The sequence below is a fragment of the Capricornis sumatraensis genome, chromosome 23, assembly GCF_032405125.1.
Source record: "Capricornis sumatraensis isolate serow.1 chromosome 23, serow.2, whole genome shotgun sequence".
NCBI classification, from domain to species: domain Eukaryota; kingdom Metazoa; phylum Chordata; class Mammalia; order Artiodactyla; family Bovidae; genus Capricornis; species Capricornis sumatraensis.
This window is the reverse complement of record NC_091091.1, coordinates 11,296,689-11,321,462: the sequence shown is the minus strand read 5'-3', so window position 1 is coordinate 11,321,462 and position 24,774 is coordinate 11,296,689. Positions and strand designations below refer to the sequence as shown.

The following is a 24,774-nucleotide window of genomic DNA, read 5'->3' as shown; positions in this document are numbered from 1 at the left end:
TATTAGGATAATAAAACAACCGACCTTATAAGATTGTAGGGAGGATCAGTGACATATAACGCCTTAATCCCAGGGTAAGCTCTTTCACTATTTTTTTTTTTTTTAATCCAAGAATGGACAAGAGAGTAACATCAGAGAACCTTTATGATAATAAATTAATGACAGACTTCTAGAGAAATTCAGAGTTTACTTTTGAAGTTCAGTATCTTTCCATAAACTGGCTCTCTGGCTGCAGTTGATTTTATAGCTATAAATGTTATATAATTAAAACCATTTTTGAAATTAATACTAGCTAATGTGTATTGAGGGCTCAGCTTGTGCCAGGCCCTGTTCTAAATGTTTCCTGTATGTTATTTAGATATTGAAGAAATGCCATTGAAATAGCTACTGTTATTATCCTCATTTTATCAAAGAAATTAGCGAAAGCTTAGAGAGATTAAAGATCTGTCCCAGGTTACAGAGCCAAGAGGTGAGAGAACTAGGACAGGAACACAGGAAGCCTCAGTGCAGAGCCCTATACCTGGCTACCACTCCCAACCTGCCTCCCAGTTGCTCTAAGTCTTGATCTTACCTAGTTAAGAGAGCTTCCCCTGTTCCTGAGGACTCCTTATTGAAGAGGGACTTCTGAACTTTTGCTTGTGACAGTGAGATATGATTGCAGCTAGAAGCTAGAAAACTGAGAGACAGGAAGCCCTTGGAAATGAAGAAATCCTGGACAGTGGCACACACCCAAGGTTAACCAGTTTGACTGAATTCTCATTTCCACTGAATGTCTGTCACCCTTGGGAGGGTTCAGCAACATTTTCAAAACAAGGCATCCAATGTGGAAGTGTGTACTCAGGATCCTAAGGCAAAATCAGAGTTAGCAGTTATCTGCCTTCTCAATACCAGAGTTCACTGTGAGGGTCAACCGAAGCAATGTTTGTGAAAGTACTGACAGCCACCAGGTAACAGGCAATGTGCAGGAAAGTGATTGATTGCAACAGCTGACAAGTTGAGGCCTTCCTGATTCACTTCTTTTTGTACTTTTTAAAATTTGTTTTTTAATTGGAGTATATTGCTTTGCAATGTTGTATTGGTTTCTGCTGTACAACAATGTGGATCAGCTATATCCCCTTCCCTCTTGAGCCTCCGTCCCCCCGCCACAGTACCCGCATCCTACCACTCTAGGTCATCACAGAGCACTGAGCTGACCTCCCTGTGGAATACCTTCCCACTAGCCATCTATTTTACATATTGCAGTGTATATCTGCCAATGGCACTCTCTCAATTTGTCCCACCCTCTCTTTCCTGCCCTGTGTTCACAAGTCCATTCTCATATTTGCATCTGCATTCCTGTCCTGCAAATATGTTCATCAGTACCATTTTTCTAGATTCCATGCATATATGCTAATATACAGATTTGTGTTTCTCTTTCTGACTTACTTCCCTCTGTATGACAGGCTCTAGGTTCACCTTTGAGGCCAGAGAGTGTTTGAACATGTCAGTGTAGCAGAGAAAATGAACCCTTATGCCAAAGGGATTTGACCAGCTGTTAACTTTGGCCTAGAGGCCTGAGGAGAATGAAGACAATTTAGCTCTAAACCCCATGGAAACACTGGATGGTAGAGGCAGAAGTGCCTTCATTTCCTACTTCACTTTGAATGCTGAAAATCCCTAGCAGTAATTGAATCTCTTTCTTTTCCCAGAGGGAAGAATGGTAAGTTGCTGCCCAGGATAAAGTAGTTCCAGTTCTATTAGTCTGGACTCATTCCCAAATCCTTTCGAAAACACAAATGTTCGTATTTGTCCAGATCCTAAGATCTGTTCCACTTGAGCCAATTAAACAAACGTAGAGTGAAAGGAAACACTCAGCTTGTTGGAATAGGTGGAAAGCTTAAGTACCAGTCCACGCTCATTCAGTCTCTTTGATGAAAAAGACAACCATACTTTGCCTTCAGTGACAATGGGCAAAGGTGTGTGTGGCAGTGGCAGAGGTGTGTAGATTTGTCTGGGTCCTCTCATGGATTGAGATTTTAAAAACAATCCTTTTAACAAAATTTCAGTGAACTCACTGGAGAATTCTAGGAAGGAAGCACAAATGTTGCCATGACTTCTTGTGGAAATAGCATAAATGTAGTTAAACTTAAACTTCTCAGGTCTTTACGGATTGTAGATTTAAAATCTCAGAAGGATTTCAACATCATTGCCTTCTCATAGTCTTACTCAGCTTTGAGGTTTATCTAAAGAATCTGGAGACTTCTTCCAACCGATTTCCTTGTAAAGGCACAAAGTCGTCTTTTTACATTAAATTCATAGGAATAAACAATCTTGCTTTATACTAACCTGGAAAAAGTCCACTATTATCTGTTAAGTGCATTGCACACTAATAAAATAAAAGTTATTACTCAAGAGCTTTTCTTCTGTTCAGACTCCAAACTATCCTTAAGTTTGGTGACCACTATGGCACAATCTGATGTCTTTGACACAATCTACATTCTCTCATTTCTCCAAATATTTAAAAAATTTTAGAAATGCATAATTATTTACATTTTTCTATCATATTTCATAGGGGACACTTACCTGTATTCTTTTCTCTATACCAGTGCTGTCCAGTAGAAATATAATGTGAACTACATACACAATTTACATTTTCTTACAGCCACATGTTTTAAAGTATAAAGAACAAATGACTAATAAAAAAAATTAAAAAAGAACAGATGGCATCAAATTTTTATTTGGAATTCATTTTATAATCATTTTATAAAATTTAATTTTATTTCTATTTCTTTTAAACCAGTAGATCCAAAATATTATCATTTCAAAATGTAATCAATATCATTATTGAGGAATTTTCCATTCTTCTTTTTTTGCACTGTCTTTGAGTTTGAATATTATGTTACAGTGTAGCACATCTCCATTAGTATTACCTCATTTAAAGGGCTGAACAGTCACATCTGGGGCTTCCCTGGGGCTCAGAGGTTAAAGCGCCTGCCTCCAATGTGGGAGACCCGGGTTCGATCCCTGGGTCAGGAAGATCCCCTGGAGAAGGAAATGGTAACCCACTCCAGTATTCTTGCCTGGAGAATCCCATGGATGGAGAAGCCTGGTAGGCTACAGTCCATGGGGTCGCAAAGAGTTGGACATGACTGAGCGACTTCACTTACTTACTTACAGTCACATCTGACTAGTAGTATTTATTGGAGATTGCAGCTCTGTACTCTCAGGCTTATATTTCTTTTTTCTTGTTTCTCCTTTTATTTTGTTGAAACTTTTCAACCCGATTCTTTATTTTTCATATTGTACTCACCCCAAATACCTAACTTTGTATCTTACGTGTGCTGTGCTAAATCACTTCAGTCGTGTCCAACTCTTTGTGATCCCATGGACTGTATGTAGCCTGCCAGGCTCCTCTGTCCATGGAATTCTCCAGGCAAGAATACTAGAGTGGGTTGCTGTCGGGGTCCAGCTCCAGTGGAACCAGGGTGACTTGAAGGGAACACGGATAGGTGAGGGAAACACTTATTTATTTAATTAGAAATATAAAGAGATTAAGAAGAAATAGTATAGTAGGAAACTTTAGTGGAGAAAGGAGGCTGAATAACTTGGCTATGCCTTCCTTATATTTGACGTGAATTCAGTATCTGCCTATCAAACCTCCTACTATTTGAATCATCAGCCGTATCTTCTCAAGTGTTTGGCCTCTGCTCCCCAAATGAGCTTTGAGCCTTACTGTCCAGCAGAAAAGACGTGAGCATAAATACTTAGCTACAGTCCTTTATCATAAGCGTGATATCCAACAGTGTTCTTGTGGTCACTACATTTGGAAAAATGGTTTGTTACACTGACTCTATCTACTCCAATAATAAATGTCAAACAACTATTTAAAACCTTTTTTTTTTTTAAGATTTAATATTTCCTAAGAGAAAATGTCACCAAAATAATATTATTTAAACTTATTTACAGATTTGACAACTTCCTGGATTTAACTCTTCTCAGAGTATTGACTGAATAAATAGCTACAGTTTGCTAAACCATATACTTCCTCTGTGTTTTATTCCCTTGCACAAACAAGTAACATTTTTATACTGGGAATTCCTATGTGTTTTATTACAGGGAAAGAGTGCACTGCTGTGGCCAAAAAATTGAAATAGTTCTTTTGACAACTATAGTTTCTAATATAAATTATAAAGACATGTTTTGATTTATGCTTTTGACCTTCTTGTAAGTTTCAGTTACGTGACTGAAGCATGCGTAAGTGTTCAGCATGGGTAAGTGCAATCATTTCTGGGACACTGACAAGTCAAGTGCTAGGATTGGCCAGTCTGATATGCCATAGTCACCAAACAGGTGCCTCCCTGTGAAACTTTTTGGTGCCCTGCCAGCCAGTCTTCTCCTGCCAACACTCAGATCTTCTTTAATACTCCCCCTCACACCTATAGCTCCTTTATTTAAGTATGCCAAGACATTTTTGAGAAATGAGTCGTAGCCAAATATGTATTCATTACATGCATGAAAAGTATTCCAATTTCCATAGTATCTAGTCAAGTGATTAGAGGACAGAGATGGCCAGCCATTCAACAGCTATTTATTGGTCACTGAATGTGCCTGCGTAGTTGTGGGTGCAATCATGAATGAGACAGGCAGAACCACTGTCACAAGACAGTTGTTTTCCCACCCATGTCCATTTGGAAATGGACAGACTTCACATTCTCTGCTTTTCCTTCTGTCTGTAGACACCCAAGTCTTTCCTTACAACTTAGATCATTTATTTCCTCCTCTGGGATGTCTGCTCAGACACTTTAGCCTTGTTCATGTATGACTATATTCATACCTGGGCTTCACTGGTGGCTCAGACGATAATGAATCGGCTTGCAATGTGGGAGACCTGGGTTTGATCACTGGGCTCGGAAAATCCCCTGGAGGAGGTCATGGCAACCCACACCAGTATTCTTGCCTGGAGAATCCCCATGGACAGAGGAATCTGGTGGGCTACAGTCTATGGGGTTGCAAAGAATTGGACAGAACTAAGCAACTAAGCACAGCACATAGACATACCTAGATCATAACATTGAGAGCATAGGAAAGTGCTCTTGAGAATTAGAGCAACCAGCTAGTTATTTGCTGTTTGATTTTGGGTACCCTAGTTATTTCAACTACTTATCCTCTTCATATGTAAAATGGATATACTAATATCTAACTCATAAACAATTGTAAGGACTAAATGAGATAATCTATGTCTAGTTTGGCTCTTGGTGCATAGTAGGAAATAAATATTAATTCTTATTTCTGTGCACATGCTTCTTCTCTTTCTGCCTCCATTGTATTAGGCAGTATGGCACTGGATAAAATCTTAGAGCTTATTTATTTGCTTATGTGAATAAATGGAGATTAACTGCTTGACAAATACTATTATTCTGGCAATACTGCATTGTGAGAAGCAATATAGATTCATGGTTAATCAACAATACTGGCCCTTATATTGAGATAGCTTTTCCCCCAGAAAAGTGGGTCTATTACTTTGGCAAGTTATTAATTTCACAAACAAACTGTTATGTCTATAGAGATGTGTAAAATGGACAGAACATGGAGTCCATTTTCAGGACTCTTATGAAAATCCAACAAGATAATGTATAGAAAGCACTTAGTATAATATCTGGCAAATGTGAAGCGTTTCAAAATAATAGGTAGAGGTGATTTCTATTTTGAATGTTTAGTAAGATAAATATATCAAAGTCTCAAGATGGCAGGAAAATACGATTTTGCATATATCATTTAATGTCTTGGTATACTTAATTCCTATGTAAATTAAGATTTCTATTTTCCATATGGGAACTTGATCATGATTAAATATATTAATCAATTATCTTTGCATGAGTGAAAGTCGCTCAGCTGTGTGTGACTCTTTGCAGCACTGTGGACTATACCCCCACCAGGCTCCTCTGTCTATGGAATTTTCTAGGCAAGAATTCTAGAGTAGTTTGCTATTCCCTTCTCCAGGGGAATCTTCCCGACCCAGGGATCGAAGCCAGGTCTCTTGCACTGCAGGCAGATTCTTTACCATATGAGCCACCAGGGAAGTGCCCCACCCAGCATTTTACAAATAATATTTATTAATCCCTTTCTATGTAACGGCATTGTCAAATTCTAATGCATTATCTCATAACAACTCAATAATAGAGATACTAATGTTGTCTCTGGGCTTCTCTGGTGGCTCAGTGGTGAAGAATCTGCCTGCTAATGCAGGAGACATGGGTTCTATCTCTGGGTTGGGAAGATCCCCTGGAGAAGAAATTGACAACCCACTCCAGTATTCTTGCCTGGGAAATCCCATGTACAGAGGAGCCTGGAGGGCTGGAACCCCCCAAAATAATCACAATGCAGTGACTAAACAACAGCAAATATTATTTCCATCTCACAGTTAGGAAAACGTGATTAAGGTGATTCATCAACTTGTCTATGGAGATAACGATAATAATAGGGCTAGGAACCGAATCTAAACAATGTGACTTCAGGGCCTATGTTTAAGTGCTGTGCTTTACAAATCTGCTTCATGTCTTAATACATCTTGGGTATCCATGACAGCAGATGATGTAGGCAGGAATGAATGTCACTGTTTTGTAGAAAAGGAAATTGCTGGAGTCAATGTTACATGATATGTTTGGTGTCATGTGGCTAATCAATTGTGGAGTTGGCTCTGGAACTTTCAATATCTAATGCTAACATGAGTATTTGTTATTGTTGTTTAGTTGCTAAGTCATGCCAAATTCTTTTGCGACCCCATGGCCTGTAGCCTGCCAGGCTCCTCTGTCCATGGGATTTCCAAGACAAGAATGCTGGAGTGCATTGCCATTTCCTTCTCCTTCCCGACCCAGAGATCGAACCTTCATCTCTAGCATTGCAGGTGGATTCTTTACCACTTAGCCACTGGGGAAGCCCAACAGTAGCATTATCCATAACCATTCCTTGTTACCTCTCAATCAATAGAAAGAATGATAATTACAGCTATAAAAGCACTTTGAACAGAACACAAGATAGTACAGACATGAGAATGATTTTTGTTATGATGATCTGTATAACTACTGGTATTATCCTTGAGGTCCTTTAAAGGAAGGACTAACAAGAACGAGTTCATTCCGCCGAGCCAAATGTATCCATGTAACATCACATTGGTGTGCAGGACACAATATTTGGAATCAACGCTGAAAGGACTGGATCTGGAAGATGTGAAAAATAGTGTGAACTATTTAGCCTCATTTAGGCAATCTCAGGTATGAAGATGAAGGAAAAGCCTTTTCTTACAAAGAATAGTGACTTCCCCAAATTTCTGACTCAACTAAATGTGGAAAGGCAGATTGTTATGTTGAGGGTTGGGTAGTTCTTCAGTGTTGCAAGACAGGGCTTCATGGAGATGAATTACACTGGGTAGGCTCAAGCGATTGCTATCTGAAAGTGTGACTATGGAAAAATTATCACAACACACCTATCAACGCATTGGCAGGTAAATACCAACCAGGCTGCCAGATCTGGCTTTGTTCTATGCCAACCTAATTTTGACTCAGAACCTGGGTAGCCTGTTTCGCTTAGTCACCCACACTCCTGCCCTGTCTGGACATTACCCATCTTATACCCCGTTCTTCTTTCTGGTTCAGTCACTCCCTTTCTGTTCTCTGGTGATTTTGCTTTAGTCTCCCTGTTTAATTTTAAATTTTATTTAAATAAGTAAATAAATAAATAAATGCTGTGTCCCCATTGCTGCATGCTCTTTTCTTTAGTTGCAGGGAGTTGGGGCTACTCTGGTTCTGATGTGTGGGCTTCTCATTGTCGTGGCTTCTCTTGTTGCAGAGCTTGAACTCTAGTGTGTGCAGGCCTCAGTAGTTGTGGCTCCTGAGCTCCAGGGCACAGGCTCAATAGTTGTGGTGCATGGGTTTAGTTGCTCCATAGCATCTGGGATCTTCCCTGATCAGGGATTGAACCCATGTCTCCTGCACTGACAGATTTTTTTGCCCCTGAGCACCAGGGAAGCCCCCTGTTTACTTTATAGACTTCTCTCTTAAGTAAAAAAAGTGTATTAAATTCTGCCCTTACCCACTGTACAAAGCCTCAGAAATTCTCTAATAAGCAGGACCTTCCCTGACCAGGACAATCTATATTGGATTTTCTCATCTACATCTTTAGGGAACAATACCAGGAAGTATCAAGAGCTAGAATTTGTATTTCAATAACTCTGCACTCAAGATCTAGATTTGATTGTTATTCTTAAATATTTGCCTGAGTTAGTATTTAAGTCTTCTAAGAATCAATGGTCTTCTTAAAATAACATAAGCATAGTACTGGATCACAGAAACAGGGACAGGAATAGACATCTTTGGCTATGCCTTTGATAAATGCCAAATAAGCTAACAATTGCTAAATAAATATTGTGTGTGTGTTTGTGTGTGCGTATGTGTGAAAGTCTCTCAGTCATGTCCAGCTCTTTACGGTCCCATGGACTGTACAGTCCACGCAATTTTCCAGGCCAGAATACTGGAGTGGGTAGCCATTCTCTTCTTCAGGGGATCTTCCTAACCCAGGGATCAAACCCAGGGCTCCTGCATTGCAGGAAGATTCTTTATCATCTTAGCCACCAAGAAACACACAAAAGGTACAAGGTAAATTTTTTATATTAATAACTGGTAAGGATTACAAAGACATGATGTCACCAAGGAGACTCTGACTCCCCAAGTCCTGTGCACAGAAGGTTTATAGTGGAACTGAAAAATGGTTCCATATTAAAATGTTCTCCCCTCTGGAAGTTGCTAGTTCAGATTCCTGAACATGTAATTCAAACCAAAAATATTAAATTGATATGATTGATGAGAATGGTGGTGATGTACCTTAAGTTCCTATTGAAAATAAATTATAAATTAAGATAGAATATTTTTAAGATGTAGGAATAAAAACAAGAAAATCCTACCTGATTAAGAGGTATAATGTGTACACACTGCTCTAATTAAAATGGATAACCAACAAGCACCTATTGGATAGCACAGGGGGAGCTCTGGTCAATGTTATGCGGCAGCCTGGGTGCAAGGGGAATCTGGGGCAGAAGGGATACATGTATATGTATGGCCGAGTCCCTTTGCTGTCCACCTGAAATTGTCACAACATTGTTAGTTGGTTATACTCCAATGCAAAATAAACAGATTTAAAAAAAAATGGTGTAGGGAAAGTGATCAAGATAGCAGAATAGGGAGAACTGAGCTCCTCTCCTCCCATGAGCGCATCAAAATTACAACTATTTACAAAGCAGCTATCGATGAGAATGATCTGAGGACTACCAGAAAATACATGGGGTCACAAGGAGTTGGACACGACTGAGCGACTGAACTGAACTGAACTGAACTGAAAGATATAAAAAAAGGAACAACAAGACAAGAAGGAGGAGTGAAGATGTGGTATAATCAAAACCCACACCCCTGGGTAGGTGACCCACTTAAAAATACACTTAGAAACATATTAAGAGGGTATATCTTAGTTTAAGTGTCCTTACCACAATAAGAGAAGATGGTATCACACTGCAAGAATGAATCATTAGCAGATCTGCATAACAAGAAATATTCAACTCAGTTCATAGTGAGAAGAAAAATAAGACAGAGAAAAATAATGAAATAAGAAACAGGATTTCTCGAGTGTCTAACCAAAGAAAAAAATAATGATAGTGGTAATAATAATAATTCATTATTAATAATAACTAGTGGTTTGCCACTGCTGATAGCAAATGACCACAAATTTAGTGATTTAAAACAATATTTATTATCTCACTTTCTTTGGTCAGTAGTTCAGGTATAGCATAGTTAGGTCCTCTGCTCCAGGTCTCACCGGTTCACAAGCTGCAATCCAGGTGTTAGACAGACTGCTTTCTCAACAAGAGGCCGAACTAGGAAAGAGTGGACTCCCAAGCTCATTCAGGTTTTAGGCAGAATTCTTTTTCTCATATACGACTGAGAGTCCCAGTTCTTTGCAAGTTATCAGCTGGAGGCCACCTGCAGATCCTAGAAGCCACATATGGTTTCTTCCCACATTTGTTTGCCTTATTAAGCCAACAAGGAGAATCTCTTGCTCTAGTTCGCTAAAATGGAGTCTTATATAATAGACTGCAATTAGGGGATGACATCCCATCGCCTTTGCCAATTCTCCTGTCTAGAAGCGAGCCTCAGGTCCCTCCCACACTCAACGGGAGAGGATTGCATAAATTTGTGGTTCCTGGGTGGACCACAGATTATTGGAGGGGTTACCTTAGAGTCTGTGTACCACATTCTTATGACTAAAATCCACTTCTTTAGAGAAAGGAAAGTGTATTTAATTTTACAACCATTCCTCCATCATTCTAATTAGGTCTTGGTAAATTTCAACGGGTGCATCCTGTCCAAGGTAAAAATCCACATGATTGTAGTGTGGAATTAACTTGTAATAAATGAGCTTAGTAATTGTAGGGAGTAAATTCTCAATATCTTTGAGATCAGCCACGCAGTCCTGTCCACCACTCCACACTGCTGTTGGAACTTCCATATTAGAAACGTTGTATAGAGGAGGTGTAAGCTAAATAAAATTGAAGAGAGAGAAAAATAGTTTTCACAGAAAATCATATTATAGAAGGAACATCAATTATCAGTTGTTAAGCAAGTTCTGTCTGTTCTAAATGTTACTGTATATTATGTACATACATTTACCATTGTACTACTATCTTAGACATAGTCTGAAAATGCAAGCAGCATTTGCAAGCAGAATTGAGAGAGAGTGACGGGGAGAAAAAGAGAGCCTGATGATTGTGTATATTCCTGGCTGTTGTGAGTTTATCATTATACTTCATATTTCAGTAAAAACCAAACCATATTTTTTATAAAATTTAAAATAAAGTAATTTTTACTACTTGCATTGTAAAGACCTATATATTCTATGGACTAAATTTTGTTCCCCGCAAATTTATATGTTGAAACCTTAACCCCAAGGTGATTGTATTCAGAGAAAAGGCTTTTAGGAAGTAATTAAGGTTAAATAAGGTTGTAAGGTTTGGATCCTAATCCAACAAGATTGGTGGCCTTGTAGGAAGGGGAAGTGAGAGAGAGACCTCTTTCTTCAACCAGACACAAAGAGGAAAGGCTATGTGGACATGCATGGAGAAGGGGGCCGTCTGTAATCCAGTAAGAAAGCCCTCACTAGAACCTGACCATGCTGGCACCCCTGCTCTCGGACTTCCAGCTTCCAGAACTGTTAGAAATAAATTTCTGTTGTTTAAGCCACTCATTCTATGGGATTTTTATGGTAGCCAAAGGTGATTAATGCACCATAGGTAATTTCAGCAGAAAGACTAAGAAGAAAAGGTAACACGGACCAACTTATAAATCCTTAGAAAACACTAACTTTGGCCAGGAAGAGGTTTCTAAGACTAGAAATGTGCCTGGGGAGACCCCTGACTCGGTAACTGCACCATGAGTTCTCTTAATAGAGTGATCTGCAGGCGGAGCATTGGTATAAGCATTCCACATGTCACCATCAGTAGATGGTCTTTGCATTAGCAAATATCTTAAGTATAAGTCTCTTATAATACTGGGAGACCTTGGATATTGGGAGACCAGGTCATGCTGAGAATCAAAAATAATGATATGGCAAGTGGTAAGATCCCCCCAAATAGCATCTGATTTATACAAAGTATCTGGCATAGTGAATGGAGCACAGTGAGTAGGTGCTTGATGAGTAGATACTATTTTTACAAATTTCATTTGCAGTATGCAATTGGTGATTATTATTATTGTACCTGGTGGAAGTGCTTCATGTTCTGATCAGGGTTTCCCCAATCAAAAGCTTGGAACAGACCAGAATTAACAGCCTATAAAAAGATACAAATAATAAACACATTAAAATGATATATGAAAACAACATACATGTAAAGACAGTAAACAAAAAATATACTAAAAGGATTGCCATAATATCCCATGCTTTAGCACATGAACTAAAAGTCAAAGTTTAATAAGTGAAATAATAAAAATGATAAAAATTGATACAAATTCATGGAACTATCTTTTCTTCCCTTTTATACTTTTCCAATGAAAATCTTTGAGCAGTGATACCTTTAAATAAATTGTATGCTGTTTACATAGACATGTTTTTATTTTATTTATTTATTTTTTAAATATAAATTTATTTTTTTTAATTGGAGGCTAATTACTTTACAATATTGTATTGGTTTTGCCATACATCAACAGGAATCTGCTACAGGTATACACATGTACCCCATCCTGAACCCCCCTCTTTCCTCCCTCCCCTTACAATCCCTGTTTTTAAAGATGCTACATTGATTCTTGAACATCTTGGCTTCAAGAATTTTAATATTTTTTAAAAGGCACTAGCTATACATTATAAAATGACTGCTACTATTATTACACTTTATACTTTGTTATCTTCTCAGATGGTCTAGGATATTATGACTATATTCCTTAATCAAACATTTTTGCTACATTTGAAGGAATGCTCACTCAAAGTACATCTTCAAGGCTCTCTGAGGTATAGTGTCTGCTGTCTCCTGTCTATATGACCAAGCAGCCTGCCATGTTGTCAGTAACATGGCCACAGGCTGAGTGTCTGAGACACTGTGTGTGCCCTTTTGTTATTGTAAGTTTTAGACTTCAGATATTAAGACAGAAACATTAGCACTTCTAGGGATTCCTTTTTCTGGTTATTTGCCACCCATTTGGATTGAGGAGACATAATGTCTACTTTTACCTCAAGCACTTCATTAAATTATTTTCAGACTACTCCAAAGGTTTTTTTCCCTTTAACTTGATTTTTTTTCCACATGAACTGATTTAATTCTGATTTTTTGTTTGAAATGTTTCCCATTGTGATTTATATTCACAGAGGCAGTAGTCTGCTGTGGTTGAAATTCTGTAGGTTTTCAGCAATGAGAGGCAATAGAATGTAGTATATAGTTAGGAACCTTGGTTCTAGCATCAAGCAGACCTGGTTTTAATCCAGGCTTAATTAATTATTAAATCTGTGATCCAGGCTGTATATGCATCTTCTCTAAACCTGTTTTCTCGTCTGTGCAATGGAAATGACAATAGCATTCTGCTTATAGTGTTATGAAGATTAAGTAATGTATGAAAAGCATGTGGCACCTAGGAACGGTCAAGAAATCACTCTTTTTATTGATATTGTTACCATCATGTCATTATCATCATCCTTGCTTTAGCTGTCTACGTAACTTATAACCAAATATTTTATCTCCCCACCCCACTCACTTATTTCTATTCTCAAGAGAACTTTCTATCAAAGGAGAAGAGATAGCTTTAAAAAGAGTCGACTGTGAGAGGTAAGGATTGGCTATGACATTTTTAGAGTGGGGAATATCAATGGCATTGAAAGATAGTTTGGAGAATTCAAAATGACAATGAGATATATATCTGGAGAATAAGAACACATTGTAAGTGCTCAATGAATATGGACTCAAAGTTGTATTATCTGAAAAATTATGCCTTTCAGAGTCTACCTTTCTCCTCACCAGTGGGAAGCCCTAAATCTGGAATCTGTCTTCCTTTAGGAACTTGAACGCTTATCTCTTGAGGGTGGAACACTTCAAAGAATTTCAGAAATCTCTAACTAGTATTTAAGACTATCTATAGCAGTGATTGTCAACTTTAAAACAGGGAAGAAATTTATCAGGGTGTACGTTAAAATTCAGATTTCTAGGGATTTCAGATTCTTATTCAACTTTTTAAAGTATTTTAAAATTAAGATATTTAATTAAATATTAAATATTAAACCTCCCCCACTTGTACATGTGCACACACACATATACACACTCAGACATAAGTGGCTTAGAAAGCTATACCAACTGAATTTGACTTATTGCTGAGCTTACCAAATACTGAGAAATATAGTAACACACAAAAAAACTTAAATGGAGAGTAAAAACAGAAACCCTTAATTCATTTTAAACCCACTCTAACATTTAATTTCCTCTAAATTAAGCAGTATTTCCACACTCTGAAATCGCCCATATCCCAGTTGGAGGGTAAAAAGATCTTTCTAGAATAGCGTTTATCATATTATGTATAGCTCTGTTAGAGTGAATGATTTCCCGAAAGAAGAAACACAAACTTTTCCTAGACAAGACAATTAGGAGTAATCTGAAGATCAGAATTCAGTCAGAATATCTAGGAATACACAGAGGACCTGGAGAATAGATGACAGTAAAGAAGATCGACATGAGTTTATCTGACTCCAGAAACATCCAGCTGACAGTGGCATAACCCGCAGAGTGAGCTCTCCGGACGTGCTCCGCAGGGATCTTGCAGAGTACCTGTGTGTTATATCAGGAAGTGGGAGGACGTACCTGGGCCCAGTGCAGCATGGTCTGAACAGATGTTCCTGCAGAGCTCTGTGCAAAATAAACATCTAAGCGACTCTGCAAAGTAAAAAGATTATTTCTTACCTGAAGGCTAATCATGTAATCACACCACAAGTGAATCTGAGTATTTTCTTTCCCTCTCTCACCTGACCCAATCTCTCTCTCTCAGAATAAACATGTACCACATCCTCTGAAGACAAACTAAGCCAAGAAGCCCATCTAAGAATTTTCTTTTCCCTCACTTCTATTCTCCTGCCTAGGGCAGTGTCTGTGTAAAGCCCACAGAGGACATCCTGTCCTCAAAGACAAATGGCAATGCACTTTTTCTTTCCAGGTCCAAGAATATAGTCAAGAGATATTTAATGAAGCCTCAAATCCTCCGAATCAAGCAGATGGACTCTCAGCTTGGATTGGAAGCCAAGAACATGCCAGTTGCATTCCAGGAGACAAAAAGACTTTGAAATGTGGTTTCCATGCAATTCAGAATGAACTCTCCTTATCTCTGTTCAACAAAACAATTGCTTTCCTAGATCTGACTTCTTACACGTACCATGTTTAAGTTTTTGGGATCAAATCCGCTCAAAGTAAATAAAAAGTTGCTGCAAATACGACGAAATATCTTCCGGTTGCATACCTTGGTGGCAATGAATTGGTCAAAAAATGTGTGAGGAGAGAACATCTTGTCACCGAGTAATACCTGCAAGATCGATTTAAGACGCCATCAACTTTTATGGATGTGAATGTCAAGTGGAAAACGAGTGGTAATTCAGTCAAGCACTGGACATGTATGACATCTGCTCACTACTAGTCCTCAGTGAAACCACAAAGCCCATTAAACTTTGTCTTTATAGTCCTCCCAACTCACCTCTTGAAGCTTTTTCTTCCAAGATCCTTTAGTTGAAGTGTTTTATGGAGCATCCCCTAAAAAACTAGCCTCCATAGGATATTGGCAAGGCTTTAGGGTCAGTGATATCTTGGTTTGATTCTAAACTGTCTCATATTTAGTTTTCTATTATCCTGGATTTCCTCAACTATAAAATAGAAAATCAATGTGCACTAAGAATTTCTGTGTAGATAATAGATCACATGTAAAATACACCTAGTGCAAAGTAGGCAAAGTGGTAGAGTGGAAAGACCCTAAGCTCATCTGCCCCACAGGCACACTAAAATTAGAACTATTTACAGAGCAACTATTGATGAGAAAAACTGGAAGACCAACATTTGGCTAATAGGAGAGGAAAAGAGAGGGAAAAGAAACAACAACACCAAAAATCTTGACTCTCTAAAAGTTTATACCATGCCTATCATTTCATTGTCAAATCCTATAAAGTTTTTCTTCTTTTTGGACAACCCTGGCTCGGTTTCTCAGCTGAAGAGTAACAATAATTCTATAACCATTACCTTCATCTTTTGCCCTTATATCTTTTACTCTCATTTACTTCCATTTGGTCCCCAAGAGAATTTTTCTAAAAAGAGCATTATGCATGTCACTCCTTTGTGTAAATACCTTCCATGATCACCCACCATATATCTAATATATATCTAATATATCTAAGCTTCTTAACTTGGCATTTAAATCCACATTTCCAATATTCCTACATTTCCTACAGAATCTATTCATATATTTCCAATATTATTTCTCATACCTTTCACAAATTTAAAGCTAAATAAAGTCAATTACATGTGATTTCACATGGCTTGAGCTTCACCCCTTCAATGGTACTCAGGTTTCCCTCTTAGTTTGGAAAGACTTTCTACAAGACATTGTCAATTGAAACCTTGTCCTTTAGCCCAAACTCAGAAATGCCATCCAGGAAGTCTTCTGTGATTTCAATGACTAGAAACATTTTCTCTGAGTTTGTCTGGCAATTTCTTTGATCTATCATTATGATTTTGCTGGAATTTCTATTAGGAATTAGTGAGTTAGTCACATGTGGTAGCTTCTCTATTGGAGTTAAAGCACCTTATGGGTAATATTTCTAAAACTACAAAACTGACCGATCCATTTCTCTGTTCAGCATTCTTCTATGACTTCCCATCACCAACAGAACAAAACTCTTTAACATGACATAGCTGCTTTCTATGAACTGTCTGTTATTCTCTTCTTGGTCAAGTCTTCCACCATTCACACATGTACCCTAATTTCCAGTCATGCCAACTGGCTGAAAAGTAGCTTTATAGGCATAGCTGTTTCCTGGTGCCATGCTTTTGAAACAGTAGTTCCTAGGTTATCTTTTCTTTTCTTTTTTTTTTTTTTACAAAATTCAGTTGAACTGCACTACACTATAGGTAGGTCAAAACATATTGAAAGTTGAAGTAGAGTTGTGCAAATTGAGAAAGTGAAGATCCCACCATCTCAAAATATCTCTTAACTGTGGGAATGCTGAAATAATTTAACAAGAAGTCTGGTGCTGTTTGCCTGATAATGTAGGACCGGGTTGGACTGAAATATCTGTGGTAAAAGACGCGCATGTACTACGAAGGATCTGTGAGCATTTTTCACATTGTTATCATAGTTTTGCTGCTACGGTCTTTCTTAGTTGTTTAGGTATGGAATTAAACCACTCTGGGCTAATTTGCTTATCTCTCACCAATCAGTACTCCTGGCTTCTATAAAAATTCTTTCACTTTTATATGCTTTCATTGAAATCACTAAACAGTCTAATCACCTTCTGTCTGTCACAGGAGAAGCCCACATTACTACATAACAGGAAAACACATCAACTCACATAGAACAATTCTCTCCATTGAGCAAATAATCATTTAGTTAGCTGGCAGCTAGCGGAAATTATCTGAGGTCTAGGATACTGCATAGGTTTTGAGGAGTTGACAAACAGAGTTGACGAAGTGTGGGCAACTTTGGACTTTTAGTGTTCTACGGAAATCATGACCACAATAACAATAGCTAGAATTTATTAAAGGCTGACAATGTGTAAAAGATTTACATGTATGTACTCACTTAATCCTCAGAGAAGCCCTACGAGTAGAGACTACTATTATCTTCACTCAATAGATGAATAACATATTTCCTAGAATTAAGGTCTTGATCAAATTCACCCAGCTACCTAGGATTCAAATTCATGCCATCAGACTCCATACAGTCTGAAATACTACATTTTGCTGTCCTTGATACACTAGGGGGCACGGGAGGGAAATTTAACCTACTAAATTAAACCACTGATGCTTTTGAACTATGGTGCTGGAGAAGACTCTTGAGAGTCACTTGGACTACAAGGGGATCAAATCTGAAGGAAATCAACCCTGAATATTCATTGGAAGGACTGACGCTGAAGCTGAAGCTCCAATACTTTGGCCACCTGATGCGAAGAGCTGATTCATTAGAAAAGACCCTGATGCTGGGAAAGATTGAGGGCAGGAGGAAAAGGGGATGTCAGAGGATGAGATGATTGGATGGCATCATTGACTCAATGGACATCGTTTGAGAAAACTCCAGAAGATGGTGAAGAACAGGGAAGCCTGGCATACTGCAGTCCACGGGGTCACAAAGAGTCGGACATGACCGAGCAATTGAACAACAACAAATTAAACCAATTAATCAGCCCATCAATCAAATCAGCTCTTGCTATATCTGTGATTGAGGAATCATGTGAGAGAGAAGCCTCTAAATAAAAAATGAAGATGGTAGAGTAGAATGGTATCAGAGTGAGCATCTTGAACTCAATTGGCAAAATTGTGTATCATCAGTAAACCTACGTGTATACCTCAAGCATCTATTTTATTCTTTCTAGATGCTCAGTTGTGTCAGACTCTGTGTGACCCCGAGGACTGTAGCCTGCTGGGCTCCTCTGTCCATGGAATTCTCCAGGCAAGAATACTGGTGGGGTTAGCCATTTCCTTCTTCAGAGGATCTTCCTGACCCAGGGATCGAACCTGAGTCTTCAGCATTGTAGGCAGGCTCTTTACCACCGATCCACTTGGTAAAACTTTATGTCTCAAGTTGTCTTTTCTTGAAACCAGTAGACATAGAGCTAGTTTTAGTTACTACAGACTGAAACCTGAGAAAAGTTGTCACATACCTTGACTGCTTTTCTGGAAAGATTTGTTAATTTTTTCATAGGACTTTGGGTGTATTTCAAGGTGGTGACTGGAGCCAATGCAAAAAATATCTTAATTCTTTTAGCCAGCTCTGGATTAGTGGAGAATGCTATGAAAGCTGAAAGGAAAGAAGATACTAATTCATGGATTTAGAACAATTCTTACTTAACTCATTTTAAGTGATAGTAAAAGCAGTTATATTAAAAAAGAAAACAAAGACACTTTGGGGGCAAGGATTTTTAGATTTCCAAAGATGAAACTGGCTAATTGAGAATAAAGTGAGTTTCCTGTTCCTGAAGGATGCAAATCTACTTACAGAGAATATTACAGAAAGGATTCAAATTCTTTCAAAAGTTAGATTTTATATACATGTAGAGTTTCTAATGGCATTATCACCATTAGAAAGGATTTCTAAGTTCAGCCATTTATGAATATGGATGATAATGCTCTCAAATGTCTGGTGTAAATGCTGTTAGCATTGTCAAGGTCTCTAGCTGAAAAGACAACAGAAAAGAGAATGGAGAGCCTTATGGCACTGCCAACATGGCCCATCCACATCTAGCCTACCTTAGCACCCACTGGGAACGAACTAAAAGTCACATTGACTGTGGCATATGATCAATGAGATTGGCAATTCTTTGCTTTCTTTTTAGTTTCCCTTACTAGACTGTGAGCTCTTCAAGGGAAAGATGTATACCATATTTATCTTTGATTTCCTGGTATCTAACCCAGCGTCTGGCAAGTGTTTGTTGGGTACACAAACGAAGAACTAAATAATTGACTTTCTTACAGTCATATCCATTAATCTCCAAATTTAGTCCTGAGGGGGCAGGAAAATCCCTTAGTCATCCTCACTTTATTTACTCTTCAGAAAGACAGCCAGATGTGATGTTTTTCCAACTCAAAGTTCCCAAGCTAGAGACTGCACAGAGGGAAGAAATCCTGACCCCTTTCATGAATATGAAGAAAATCTTCTGTCACCCTCAGATCACATCTGCCCCAAACACACCAATGGTGGTGCCTTGGGAGTGGCCCACGTAGTAGAGTTGCTCTTGTCTGGTTTTCTCTATGATAAAATTGATTGTGGCTGGAAGGTCATATTTAGCCATCTCATCCAAACTGCCAAAGGAAAAAGCAAAGCAAAACAAAACAGAGTTAGAAAAAATCTATCTCATTGTTAGGCTTGTAATACTTAAACATATGCGTTGCAAATCTAGACGCTTAGCTTTTGTTAAATATGAGACTAGAATCAATATATGATGTCAGGCATCTTCTGAGGATCTTGTCTTGATCCAAGAGTAACTTTGTGTTAAGAAACTGAAAAATCTGACTTACAAATCCCGCAGAGTTGTTGTAGTTGTTTGGTCACTAAGTCATGTCTTTGTGACCCCTTGGTCTACAGCATGTCAGGCTCCTTTGTTCTCTACTGTCTCCCAGAGTTTGCTCAGATTTCTGTCCATTGAGTTAGTGATGCTACCTAACCATCTCATCCTCTGCTGCCCTCGTCTCCTTTTGCCTTTGATCTTTCCCAGCATCAGGGGCTTTTTTATCCAATCTACAAAGGCTTTTCCACTTAATTCTATAGCAGATTTACCAAACTCCTTTGAAAAGAAAAATTACCTGGAATACTTATTTTACAAACAAAAAGTGAAGAGACTTGCAGATCTCAGCCCAGACAGACTGAATCAACATTTCCAGGGAAGAGGCCTCAGGGGCTTTCTCTCCTGTGTGTAGTCAGGAGAACATTCATCTAGGGAATCAGGATGCTATTTGCAATGGTGCTATGACACAACTGCACTGGGATGTGGAATCAGGGAATGACAAATGGCTTCCAGGAATGAGGCGGGAGTGAGGTCAAGGAACAAGCAACTTTAGTGACCTTCAAGGCACGGTTCTTAGCTTCCCTACAAGTGCCAGCTTTGCTTCAGTGACTCATCTGGCCTAACTTCTAAGGCAGACAGCACCCCCAGGGACTTCTGGCAGGCTGGCTCCACGGAGAGATTTCAGCACCCTCAGTCTATGGAGGACAGAGTTCCTTCACTCCTCAGTGAATAAACATTGGAGTGTCATCTCTGCTCAAGTGCTTGGCTCATTTTGACTTAGCACGAATGTCTGGTTCTCAGGATTTTCAACCAGAACATTGTTTCTGTTCCCATATCTTGATCAGTGTCATTATTCCTCTTCATTAAGCATACCATGTAAATTTCTGGACTGCACACTGACAATGTGATAGTCCTGGAATTTGCATTTTGATTTTTTTTTTCCTTTCTTATATACACACAGGCCAAGTGGAGTGTTTAAAACAACTATCAATGCAATAGTAAGGGCATTTCTTTAGAGCTTGTGAAGAAAACCTGGGTAGAGGAAGGTATGTTTATTTCCATCTTGTGGATTCCACAATGTGCAGTTGGACAAAAGGGAAAATTCAAAAGGCTAGTCATCCATATAAAAAGGTAATGTACACACTTTAGTCATTAGTAGTGTTCTTCTTACCTGAAGGCCCAGTATTCTGGTGATTTGGGTGAAAATTTCAAGTGTTTTCTGGAAAAAGTATTTCCCCGGCTATTCCCCAGCCACACGTCATAACCAACATCTGCCAGAAGGAAAGCCAAGCTGTTGTTGGGCAGATTGCAAATCCAATCACTGGCAGATGCAACTAAGCCATGTTGCAAATACACAACAGGCTTTGGAGCTGCAAAACACAGGCAATGAGAATTTTTTATCTGAACTTCCTTGGTGCCTACAAGAAAATTCTCTCTTCTGACTCCCTGTAATACAAAAGAAAGGTTAAGAAAGGAAATTTGACACCACCAGGCAAGTTTAGATTTTAGGATTTTGAACTACTTCTGAAGCTGGTCAAGTTATTTATCTTCTCCACGACTTGTTTTTCTCTCTGTAAAACTGGGATTATGTCCAATGCATTGAATTGTTAAACAGCTGTTGGAGTCAGAGTGCCCTGCTTCAAAAATTTCTTCTGCTATGTATCAACCTCTTTCTGCCTTAGTTAACTTATTTTGTAACAGAGGATAATAAAAAATGTTATCTTATGGTGTAGTTATAAAAATTAAATTAAAATTAAAATACACATAATTTTGTTCAGCCACAATAATTACCTGCTCTATAATTATTCAGATTAATGACATTTTATTTCTCAAAAAGCATCTGATAACAAAGCTAATATTTTTCCATGATAATAACAAAGACAATAAAAATTCCATTTATTGAATATTTCACTGAATGCCAGGTACTATGCTTGTTAATTTGCATTGTCAGAAAGTGAAATGCAAAGTTTTAAGTGAAATGTACACAAGGTAAAATTGTTCATTTGACATAATTCTGCTCACAATTGAAACAATTTGATTAAAGAAAGAGACAAGAAAAAGAAGGAAATGGGGAAGTGGTGCTGAAAACATCGAGAAGGGAAAGAGAAGTGACTAGGATATTTTTCTTTTATACATGGTTCATGATGCTGTGTTTGGCTGGAAAGCCAAAAGGCTTTCCCACAGGTCACCTTTGGGGCTTGACCAGCTTTCTGAGATTGAGTAGGCGAGACTGGAGACTCAGAAAGCTTCGGCTATCCGGAAGCAAGGACCAAAATCTATATCCATTAATCCACCTTTTGAGAAAAAGACAGAAGGAAGAGGTGTTACTAATTCTGCTAAAATACCACCAAAGTGCAGTCACAATCTATAGCTCATCTCTAATCTGAGCCCTCAGGCAGCTTCTCATTGTAGAGACAGCTTTCCTTCCATGCTTTTTGGCATTTACCTGGCAGAACTGACGAGGTGAAAGTTTGGACAAGTAAAGTTCTTACGAGTATTTCCAAAGGTAATGGAGTTATTTTAGGGAACGATCAGTTCTGTAAAGTGAGCAACACTGTTCCATCTAGACTGCACAAGTTTTTTTTTAATCTTCTAAAAAATAACTCTTCTAATATCGGAAAGTTTGTTTATACAAATCTCCAAAGAATAAAAGGTACTCAGAAATGAGAGAAGAAGCAAACAATTCTTGCCAAGTGGATCCTGTCTCCTCTCAGATACTAGCCTGTATTGTAGGGAGCTAGGAATGGCTCTTTAGTTACAATCAAGTATAGAACTAATAGGGTCAGGTTTACTGTAAAAAATAAAATTCAAATGACTTGTGCACAGAACTAATTACAAATGAAATAAAAGCAGTTAGAAAGCTATTGCAGTGGCTTAAAAGATAACTGATATTGCCAAAGATAATGGTGTCTAAGCCTGGACTTGAGTGACGTTGAAACTGAGAGTTTTCAGATTAGAGAGACATTTAGAAGGCAAAATTGGTAGGTCTTGGTGATTGGCTGGATATAGAAAGTGAGGGGAGAAAACATCAAAATGACCCTAGAGTTCTGGTTTTTAAGCAGAAAAGTGAGTGTTCCTAGAATAAGACGACATTTTCTTTTGTTTCTGTGTTTGTTGGGAAAGAGGACAAGATGATGGAGAAAAGGAAAGACTGAATAGTGTATGTCAAACTGATTTAAAAACTCCAGCATTATACAAATGAAATGGAATAGTGGAGGTGATGGTGATGATTTTCCCCCACTAGAAGGAGGAATAGAAGAGAATAGGCTCTGTTTTAGAATCACAGCTGTCCTGCTGCTATCAGCACATCCAGGAATCTCTCCTTAGGCATTATTCCTTTCATAATGAAATAAATCCTACCTGTTTTTGGACATCCTCTTCCATGAGGAATCCTGTAAATTCCGAGGATATAACCATCTTCTGTGACAACGTCATATGTTTCATAGGGATAGCCCCAGTAGGAAATAATCTGGCTCTAAAAAGGGGAAAGGAACATGTATACCTTCATGATATAATGCCTAGATTTTTACCCACATTGCAATATAATACTTTAAGTCACAACCTACTGTTTATCTATGTTTTGGAACAGAATAGAGCAGGAAAATCAGGATAATTTGAGGAGGGTTTTAAAAGGAAGATGCATGTCAAGGTGTTGTAAGGTAAGGTGGTAATCGTACATGGTAGTTTTCTTGGCATGGTATTATTAATGCACTCAGGTTCACTCTCTAAATGGTTTTATATCATTGATAGTTCCATTCTTAAAGTTCTAATACAAATGGGTGTGGGTGGGGACATGACGGTACACAACGTATACAAGAAATATGTTTTCCATTGGAATGAAGCATATAGTAAGCATTTGTCACTGGTCTTTTTTTTGGTTGTTTTGGTTGTTTTCATAAATCTATTTCATTCCACTTTGTTCTAGTCCCCTTCTGATATGAATTTCTGCATGCTAAGATATTTTTGTTTATAAGCAGCCCAAACAAAATCTGGCTTACTAAACTTAAAATGTACATGAATATAGTTTATAAATCAGAGAAATTGCTCTAGTAAAAACCTCAGGAAGAGCCCAAGTATGCTCTAAAAAGATCATCAATAGGAATTTGTGAACTTTCTCTTCCGGAAACCACCATGAGTTGGTAGCTCAAACCACCAGCAGAGGGAGCCTTATTGCCCCAAACTGGGTCAGGTCTTGCAGTTCTTTGGTTGGTCAACTATGCCAAGGAACAAAGGTTGGCAACACAGATTTAGTCAATTTAGAATTTTTAAAAACTAGACAAGCATGCCAGTTATATCTAAAATGACACCAGGAAAGCCCCTAAGATGACAATAGCTTAATAATTCCTTATCTTAAATATTTTTCCTTAATGAACGACTTACAATATTCATATTCGCTTCAGGATTTGTGGTGCTTCCTTTCTTGTGACAACCGTATACAGGTCCAAGAAGCATCCAGCATGTTGCCGCTAAAAGCTGCCACATTTGGAATCTACCTGTAAAAGGAAATATTAATATATTTGTCATCAAAGAGAATTCTAAAAGTGAAACTTTGTGTAAACTTTCTATAAGACTACTGTTGGAAGGAGTGGGAAAATCCTTCTAGGTGGTGTCTTAACAAATAATATACTTAATTATTCAAGATCGATCCCATGAAAAATCTGAACTGGTGACTTTTTAGTAAGAAAAGAAAGAAAGAAGAAAGAAAGGAAAGAAGAAAAATATAAAACCAATATCATTTAAATCTACAATAGATAATTGAACAAAAGAAGGAAATGTATATATAATTCACAGAAAAATGTAAGGGCAAATATATGAATCAAAGCACATTTAATATCTCTAGTTATCAGATAAATTAGTACTCTTCTTCTGATGGTGGAAGTGAGTACTGGTACAACCTTAATGGAAAGACATATATTAGCACATATTGGAAATGTAAAAATATTTATACACCTTACTCTCTAATTCCAAGAGTCTATCTAAAAGAAAAAAAAAGCATCATCTGTAAAATTTACCTTATTGTTTATCTTA

At 38.1% G+C, this 24,774-nt stretch overlaps 1 protein-coding gene across 2 annotated transcripts; it reads right to left on the bottom strand.

The window, feature by feature from the left end:
* Positions 1-10,326: 10,326 nt before the first annotated feature.
* Positions 10,327-24,228, bottom strand: LIPK (lipase family member K). 2 transcript variants are annotated; one of them, XM_068961834.1, is made up of 9 exons: positions 24,127-24,228; positions 23,107-23,221; positions 20,918-21,116; positions 19,434-19,543; positions 18,406-18,542; positions 14,919-15,065; positions 14,354-14,425; positions 11,777-11,848; positions 10,327-10,560 (listed from the first exon to the last, which is right to left on the bottom strand). In XM_068961834.1, exons 1-9 carry the CDS (start codon positions 24,226-24,228, stop codon positions 10,327-10,329), a joined length of 1,188 nt encoding a protein of 395 aa, XP_068817935.1. The 2 variants fall into 2 exon arrangements, with proteins under 2 accessions (XP_068817935.1, XP_068817936.1); XM_068961835.1 differs by having other exon boundaries at positions 20,918-21,017.
* Positions 24,229-24,774: the final 546 nt, after the last annotated feature.